The sequence below is a fragment of the Symphodus melops genome (genome assembly GCF_947650265.1).
Source record: "Symphodus melops genome assembly, chromosome: 6".
In the NCBI taxonomy this organism is placed as follows: Eukaryota; Metazoa; Chordata; class Actinopteri; order Labriformes; family Labridae; genus Symphodus; species Symphodus melops.
In genome coordinates this window covers 9,187,025-9,196,646 of record NC_136696.1, presented here as the reverse complement: position 1 = coordinate 9,196,646, position 9,622 = coordinate 9,187,025, and the positions used below count along the sequence as shown (strand labels likewise).

General features: G+C 41.6%; 1 protein-coding gene across 2 annotated transcripts in view; it reads right to left on the bottom strand.

The window, feature by feature from the left end:
• wwp2 (WW domain containing E3 ubiquitin protein ligase 2) overlaps positions 1–7,250 on the bottom strand; it is a 55,024-nt gene extending 47,774 nt beyond the window's left edge. For both annotated transcript variants that reach the window (XM_079345284.1, XM_079345285.1), the window contains exons 1-2: positions 7,166–7,250; positions 5,898–5,979 (exon numbers count right to left, since the gene is read on the bottom strand). In XM_079345284.1, the coding sequence (XP_079201410.1) occupies positions 5,898–5,967 (70 nt within the window). In that variant the 5' untranslated portion in view covers positions 5,968–5,979; positions 7,166–7,250. The remainder of the gene's footprint in view (positions 1–5,897; positions 5,980–7,165) is intronic.
• Between the last annotated feature and the right edge of the window lie 2,372 nt (positions 7,251–9,622).

Sequence of the window (9,622 nt, the reverse complement as noted above, 5' to 3'; positions counted from 1 at the left end):
ACATATCGAAGATTAAAAGTTGAGGATCGGGTCACTAAAGCAGAGTCAACATACAGTTAAACCTGCAGAGAATCTTCATCACATCATTTAAGTTTTATTTATTTATTTTTGTTTAATCAGCTGCATTTCTTTATTATTTCTTTATTCTTGTTCTATTTGACAAAGTGCAAACAGCCGTCCAATGAAAGTTTCATATTGCTGACAGAGGATGCTTATTTTCAGCACGTGTCACAAGAAGCTTCAGTGTAAATAAAAGATGTAAAGAGCTCAAAAGGAGAAAGAGATTAAACTGAGGACAGGAGGACACACGTCTCTGTGATAAAGCATCATCACAGCTGGGTTTCTATTCTCTGCTGTCTTCATCTATCAAACGTAACTTTCTGATAAACGTGACAGAGAGATGTGTGGTTTTTTTCTCATGAATGATTTTCTGGCTTCTTTAAGAGTAACTCTCAATTATAAACTCTGACTGGTTCCAACTAAAACCAGCATGTGAGCACTGAGTTTGTGACAGGGTGAAGAGTGATGGTTGATGGAGAAGTAAACTGAGCAACATAAAACACTGCCCTCTAGTGGAAGGAAACATGTGCAGTAGAGGCTTCATTCATTTTCTTGGGACTGGCTGCGAGGAAAATCCTGAAATGTTGACAAAGAGGCCGCAGTGTTCAAGGAGAGATCAGCTGAGGGACTGTGGCCTCATGGGAGCAGACCTTGTGGAACTTTTCAAGACTTTTCAAGGACTTCCAATATCTACATCATCAAATCGCTTCTGCAGCCTTTGATATCACGACGTTGTCCGTTTGTTTCTGCGATCGATGCTGGACTTCGACAGTCTGCTTTAATGCGTGCATGAAACGAACCTTTCCCTTCCCCACACATGAACAGCTCCTGGATTTGTTACCGAGGCGTTATGAAACGGAGGATATTCTGCTCTACATTTCGCTGAAACTCTGTGACTGTGGTTAAAGTCTGCTGCTGGGCTTAGACAGACTTAGTGGCTTTGAATTCCTGCAAGCCTGCTGAGAATCTTGTTTCAGCATGTGTCAGTCATATGAGAGCTGATTCGTTCGTCCTCGATCATTTCTGGATTGCAAACTGCAGGAAAAAAAAAACCCGCTACGGTGGCCCCAAGAGCTCAGCACACAGCAGTTAAAGGTCCCATAGTCTGTTTTTTTATTTTTTTATTTGCTCTTTAGTGAGTTTCTCCAGGAGTCTTGTGCTCGGGTCCCTCGAGGCCCCCTGGTTGAAAATCAAAGTGTGACGTCACACTGAGATGATGTCACTGGTCCAAGCCGATTGGCTCGTTTGTAGCGAACACAAGCTCATGCTGCTTCGCTCAAAGCGACCGTCTGCGTTCCCAATACGGTACAAGGGGATTACATTTATGAGAACCGTGCCGACAACTGGCCAATTAGAACAGAGCAGATCGGCCAACCAATCAGATCGGACTTGGTACACATGGGCGACCATGAGCGTTAGGAATACAGGCAGGTAAGACGGGCTGCATGGAGCGGCAGTACGTGAAAACAGACACTTTTTGGAACATTAGCATAATAACATTAGCATAATAACATTAGCGACTACGAGCGTACTTAAGTAGACGCATAAATGAGATATATGAACCCAAAAAAGGAGCCGAATATGGGACCTTTAAAGGACGCCCTTGAAGCCCTCTGAGAAGCTTTGTGTTGAACTGTAAATATGTCGATGGAGGTGCGGCCTCTACTGTTTCATACGATCCTCCTGATCGGTGGAGGTCAGGATGTGCTACCTGCTGTTCAACATGTTCAAAGTACTTCTGATGAAGAAAGAGACACAACGATGTGTGCGTGTAAAAAGCAGGTAAAGGTCTTTATGAAAGCTGTAATGCTTCTAACTACTGTGTGTGTACGTGAACACATGGCATCAGCCTCGCGTATCCTGCTGCTGATTGGAGCGTTGGTTGTGCACATCCTCAGAAATAAACGCGACGCTACGAGATGCTGGATGCGTATAACCACTGGGAGCAGTGTAGAGCCGTGAGGCGACGAGACTAAACGCAACGCCATCGGAGACACCAGAGAGACGCTGACAGTGATGGAAAGTTTAGAAGAAAAGTCAACAGATCAGATCCACAACTGTTAGAGAGGAAACAACAACAACAAAAAAGAAAGACGTATTTATATCCAGCTGGTGACATATCATCTCTACTTCTGTGTTTTTACGCCGTCTGATTTAAGTTGTGCTCCCTCTAGAGGAATCCTCCGGTAACACACCTTTTACAAAGCACGTGGACACTTACGTTTACAGAGTTTGAGGGTTGTCTAAACATGCGCGGGTGAGTATCGCTAACGTTAAAGCAAATGCACAGCGATGTCATGAGATTTAATCAGCGGTCAAATAGCCTTTCATTCTGGTTGAACTTCAGTGGAGTGACTTTGGTATCTGTTCGGTGTATTTAGAAGGGTTTCTCTAAGGCAGCAGGATGTTGCGCTCTTAGAGCCACTTTAACACTCAGCCTGTCAGTGTCTCTCCGATCTAGACAAGAAGTTTGATAAATGAATAATGACTGTGGAGGTGGACGGGGGGGGGGGGGGGGGGGGGGGGGGGGGGGGGGGGGGGGGGATGAGACAGGATGATGATCACAACATCTGGACTCATGACATCCGATAAGAAAGTCTGAATCATGTGCAGCTCTCTGGACAGACGGAGCGAGCGCCACAGAGAGGTGAAGGAGTGAGAGAGTGATCAGAGAGAAGAAGAGTTTGGACAAAGTGTGAGGGAAGAGGAAAATGAAAGGTCGGCAGCAGATCAACGATGATGTGAACTGAACAGGTGGGTTAGACTCCCAACGATCAACAGTGAGTGAGACTGAAGGTTATTGAAGGCTTATAGATAAAAGTGCACCTCTCCATCTTTATGCTAACGTGTGATGATAAATAACAGCACAACACAGGATCATTTGGTTTGCCTTCATTTATATTCAGATGTAACTGTCTCTGGATTTTCAGTCCAAATTAAAGAAATATTAACATTTAAATCTTGTCGGCACATCGAATGCTAACACAAGGTGTAGAAAACAATTGTCATGGACAGCAGCTTACATTTGATTCACCGTTAACCCGGTGCTTCATCTTTCAGAAGCATACCGACACTTTTTTTAATGAGTCGGCTTTTTGCAGGTTACAAACCTCCAGATGTTTTTTCAGGAGACTTTTTTTTCCTGCCTTTATATTCAGAGAAAGCTCAGTGGGTAGAGACAGTGTGGTTTGACATGCGGCTCGGATGTGGACCCGGGCCGTCCACTTGGAGGACTGTCACTTCCATCCGTGGGCCGTGGACACTCAACACTAAGCTACTGGTTTCCCAACACTCCAGATGTTGTAAAGTATGACTCTGCATGACTCGGACTTTGACTCTTGCTCTTTTTTTTTTGTGCCGAAAAGTTTCTGGTGAAACTTAAAATGGTTCATTTATCAATATTTGTTTTTAGAAAAATGAAACCATGTGTCCCTGGTTTGCTACAATCTGAAACATACTCTTGAGTGTATTTTAACATGATCTTTGTTTTTAATGAACGCTTCTCAGACATAAACAACCACTGACCTGAACAAATCCAGACGTGCTGCTCAAACTAAACTTTCAGTGTATAATGAACATTTCAATGAAAGTAATTAACACAGTCAACTTCAAAATATAAAAAGTCAAATAAATTAGTAAGTTATAGATTTGGTACCATCATTACAACATTGTACTCAATCTACTGAAACCACGGGGTTAAAAACGTCATGAAGTGCAGAGTTTAGTTGTTTACATAGTTGAAGGGTTCTTCACTGCATGCATCTCCTTTCTAATACAACAAGTCACTGAATGCTCATTTAAATGGACTGTATTCAAACAGCGCTGTCCTGCTCTCTTCTGATAAGTCAAACTCCAGCTCACTACATTCACACACACACATTCACTACTGAGGGGAAAAAAAGGCTTTGTGAGGTTACTAACTAATCTCTTTAAACCAATTGCTCGCAGCTACGCCTATCGAGAGCGGTATGGGGGAGACTGAGAGAGCCGGGATCATACTCTAACCACTGAGCCACAGTCACTATCCGCAGGAGGATTAGTCACAACATCTCCGATCGTCTGGCTCATTGTTTCTGTTTTGAATCAGGAAATCGACTTCATGAATTCAAACGACAAGAACAAAATCAACCGTCAGAAACCGCAACGATCACGTCAAAGTAATAGACAACCCGGAAGTAGCTTTGCATGGGTTCGATCTACAACTCTCCAATGGGATTTTTGCATTTGATTTTGGACCAGTGCAGCAGCGGTTTTGACAAGCTAGCAAATCCGTAGTTTAATAAGTTGTTTATGAACCCAATATTTACAAGAGCACTGAAAAACATGACTAGAGGCTGTAAGCAGGATTAGTGAGAGAGTTCCCGGCGTGATGACGTTTAATGTCTCCATGACAACCACTGTAGTCTCATTTAGCCACTTGTTAGCAACCACTGTTTTAAGTATGCATAAAAACTTTGAATTTCACAAGTGGGGGTCTTTGCTAACGTAGTTTATCTTGTCTGACAAAACGTCAACATATCTTTAGCTTGTGTTAACCACAGACCTTATTTCAGGCGTCTAACCACAAACCCATTCAAAATCCTCATTGACTTTTAGAGTTAGGAACCCATGGAGCTAAAATGCTAACTCACTTCCTGGTTTTAGGAGTCATTCCTGTGCCAGTCTATTGATGGTCACTGTTGACTTTATTGAGACAACCCTTTTATTAGTTTTACCAAAGTTCACAGTAAGTCGCAGAACAAAACTAACCTGTTAACTGTTCCACACAGAGGAAGAAAAAAAAAACCTGTAAGTTATGGTGCAGAAAAACTACAGTGTCATCGGTCAGCGTGGTATGTGCTGAGCTGTTCGTACGAAACGGAAGAAACGACAACGAGCAAACCAGCAGAGCTCCCTACATTCACTGTGAACCGTTTTAAGACACGACCATTAGAAAGGTCACAATGAATCTTTTCAAGCTTTTTTGGGGATTATTTGTGTGATTTGTGTTTGTGAATTATTCAGAAATCATGTGAATTTGATATTCGTCCAACGCCACACTCTGTATGCCTTTGTATGAGCGACAGCTGGGCATGAAAGACTAGAGTACAGCCAGGGATATTTAATATGACAGCATCACACCAAGCTCGACTGTGAGTGACCTGAGCTGCAAATGGAGTGAGTCACTGAAGGACAGCTGGGCAATAAACTGATTTAAGCAAAGTATCCAACTATAAGTTGAAGAAGAATGTTTAAAAAAAAAAAAAAACAACCCTTTGAATAATGTTAAAATGATAGAGAATAGATTGTAGCTCTCCAGAACTCCTGTGGTTCAGACACAGTTTCAATGTCATTTGTCAGAGACAAAACAATTTGTTCCAGTCTGTTCAGATGTGGTTTGGGTTTTTTTTAAGGTCTGACCTCGTGCAGGCAGAGTTGGTTGAAAGTAAAGGCAGCTTCACAACTAGCAGTAAATAACTAGAGCATCTCAGACAAAAACATGCATCCAAGTGGGACGAGTGTGAGTTACTGTCCGTTTCAAAAAAAATAAAAAATAAAAAATAAAAATAAAGAGCACATGTTTTTTATTTTGGTTGAATCAGCTCGCCCTCCTCGTAACTCCTCGGAGCGTCCTGACTTTGTATCTCTGTAAGCGTTTCTTTGCACATGTTAGTTAGATAAAAATGGCGGCTTTTTTATGGGGGGGGGGGGGGGTTGTCTATCCATCAATGATGGATAGACAAAAAAAAGATCATCATGTGTGCAGCATCCAAACACTCCACTTATTTAAAGTTTGCAAGTCATGCCATTTATACAATAATAAAAAAAATAAAAAAAATAAAAAAAAGATTAATTACCTTTCAAGATCAGCTGAGACTTTTCGGTGGTCTGGGAACTGCCAGTTCTGCTCACACTGGCAGCTGCCATGACCTCACAGCTCTGAAACACAACAACACAGACAAACATCTATCACAGTGTACGGCTTGTCGTCACAACCTGAGAGCAGCCCTCAAACTAAATACACACATATTACAGGTATATCAAGCTGTCCGGTCAAGTGCAGCTTGATTAAGAAAAGGGTATGTCGTAACCAGCAGCAGTGTGAGTATCAGGATTTGTACCTGATTCAAACATCACCTTGAACAAAGTCAGAGACGTAGTGTGCTGCATTGAATGTAGAGAAGTACAAAAAGTGCAGCAGTACACAGTAAAACCGAGCACTAGTTTTCTTAACAGTGAGTGTAAGAAACTCTTCTTATCCTAAAGCTTGTTTGAGCAGTGGATGTTCATCCTGCCATTCCTGTATGGTCACTTTAAAAACTGCATCAAGGTGACTGCTGCTAAGATGTCAGCCTGGGGCCACCAGACCCCAGGAATACATGTGAACTGACCAGAACAAAAGCCATCCAAATGAACACCTGACATTTGGCTGCGGGCTGCAGAGAAGCCTATCAAAGCAATCAAAACAATAGCTCGCAGCATCCTCCGTCAACCTTGTGAAACAGTCTGACCGGGTAAGCAGCCTGAACCTTCCCCGTTTCTCTGTGAACAAACTCATCTATACTAATAAAAACAGATTTCACCTTCCACCTGAGCAGATTTCACTGACCTGTTATTTTTTTTTAAAAACCCTACTGCGCACTAAACACAAACACGGAACATGATCAAGACATTTCTATGCATCACTGTCAAGCGCCACAAACCAAAACAATCACTTCCGGCCATCTTTAAATTTCCAAATTAAAACTTTGCCAGCAAACATTAATATTTCACAATGTGGTGTCACTAACACAACACATACACGAATAGTCAAGCTAAATGATGGTCTTGAGTTTGGCTGACAGAAATGACCAGGTCACTTATTTGTTTTTGCGCATTTGTTTATAAAGCGAGGTCAAAGCACTTCCGGTCCGCCGCGGCCAACACCGTCTGCCTTTACTCAAAGAAGCTAGCTGTTAGCATGCGAGCTTCGTAGAGACTATTCACAAAAGGACATGTCGATAAAAACGCTTCCCATCACTTGACAACTGGTAGAGCAGCTTCGTTAGTTATGTAGCTCCTGTCATAGCGACATATATGTTGAATAACAAAGCGATAATGTTTTAGGGTTAATCTTTCCCCCTACCTTTTTCAGCTGTGCTTTCTGCTGCTGTCGCTACTGAACTTTCATTTCCGCCTCACTGACAACACCACGTGACCCGGGGCATGTCTTTTCATTGCACAAAGGATTGTGGGTCATACACAATGATAAACATAATCACTTATTAATTTCACAGTAAATAATAAAAGCTACACACAGCATAGAAAGTTAAGACAAACTAAATAAGTATTTATAAATAAATATTGATATAAACAGAGTCACGAGCTTCTCGCAAATCCAGCGTTTCATTTAATTTTTATTGAAGGTTCATTCATTCTTTAAAAATTCCTCCTCTTGCAGGCAGTAAAACAGGCTCAAAGAAGCCTGCTCTACCATCACATTAAAATGTGTTTTAATCACAGTTGGCTGTTTCCTGTCAACCAAGCCATTCAGAAAGGTTGTAAACAACTTGTCTTCTCATTTAACAGCAGGTAAGTTTTTACTCGGACCATTTCTTTATTAAAAGCTTGAAACTTCAGTTTCTTCTTTTATGGGGTAACCGCGTGTCTATTATTAATCATCGGAGACTGTTTTTTAAAGCCTTTAGCAATATTTATTTTTACAGTTTTTGATCCGAGACAAAAAAGAGAATAAGAGACTGTGCAAAGATTATAATACAAAATAATGATAAAAATAAATCACAGAATAAGTATATCAGCTGAGGGGACACTTAAATCACACATCATATTAATGAATTAATCATTCAAGTTAATGATCTTTTCTGATGTACGTTGTATACTTTGTTGAGAACAAAATCGACATCACAATGGTCAATGGAAACCAAAATTAATAAACCTATTATTTCTAAATAAAAAACAATATAGTAGGCTATAGTGTAAAACACACACACACACACACACACACACACACACACACACACAGTTACAGACAGAGGCACGAAACAAGACAAAGTTCAATTTACAAAACATTAAAGTTTGTATTACAAAAGAATCATCTAATAGAACCATCTAATGGGCTGTAGTTAAAATCCCAGTGAAAATCAAAGTATACAAATAATTACAGGCTGACCCCACTTGTGTGAATTTTGTCACTGTAACTCATAATATGACTCAATCTATTTGCCTATATGCACTCCCAACAACGTCTGATTGGGGCTTTAGTGAGCCCCGGTCAATGGGAGTAGGTGGCAGCAGATGTACTGATACACAGTATCCTATCGGTGCTCAATTGGATTTAGATCAGGGGAACAAGACGCTCCGTCAAATGCCTTTGTTATCCTGGACCTGCCTATACTCTGACCACATGAGGCAGGCATTATCCTCCACCAAGAGAAACTCAAGAGCCAGTGCACTCGTTTAAAGTCTGATAATCACTTTGAGGAATTCCTCCTGATAGCTAGAAGCAGTCAGGGTACCATTGGCTTTGGCTTTGGCACTATCCCCAAACCGGTCGTGCCGGATGATTTTACACGCAGCATAATGTTCACAGCAGGGTTTCCAGACACTTACAGTCACATATGCTCAGTGTGAACCTGCATCTATCATCTATCAGGAGAACGGGGCGCCGATGGCGAACACACCAATCTCTGGTGAATGCAAATCAAACTGCAAGGTGCTGAGCTGTGATCACTGGGTCCCACGGGAGGAAGTTGGGCCTTCATGCCACCTTAATTGAGTTTGTTTCTGACAATTTGGTCAGAAACATGCATGCGCTGGCAGTGTCTCCTAGTATTTCTCCTGCGCTCTCGAGACAGCACGAATGGATTCAACACCTGGAAGAAGCTTACCTGCGCAACCCTGACTGGTTTACAAGTACCACCTCATACTACCAGTAGTGACAAGGACACTAACAGAAACACAAAACTAAGGAAGAATCAGCGAGGAAGGACAAGAAGAAGAAAGCAATTGTCTGTGGCCACCACATGCAAAAACATTCCCCTTTTGGAGACTGTCTTTAGCCTCTCCGTTACGCCTATTGTCACTTTCATTTGCACCAGAGCAGGTGAAGATTCTCAACCACTTCTGTCATGAACAGATTAATATCTAATTGACTTGGTGTTAAACTGTGATGATTAAATGTTCCTCTAACTTTATTGAGCAGCGTTTCTCATCAGGCAGATACAACCATCTCAGCTTTGAATAGCAACCTTTACTCAGTTCTGTAAGAAAGTTTTAGTGTCTATAAATCTGTAACTTAAAAAAGGGAATTTCCCACAATACCAAATTAAAAACAAATCATCAACTGGAAAAGCTCTTGTTAATGTTGTGTTGTAATAAATGACTTAATGTTGATATTTTAAGTTTGAGGAGTGGAGGCCTCTGGAAGACATTATGCCAAACCAGGGGACATCTATTGGTCCTAATGACCCCTGCTGCTGTATGTTCAATCGCCCCACGTGATATATAATATATAGAACAGACTACCACCAGAGGTAATGGTGGACTAGTGGTTAGCTTGGCAGAGGCTGTAGTCCTGGGAAAC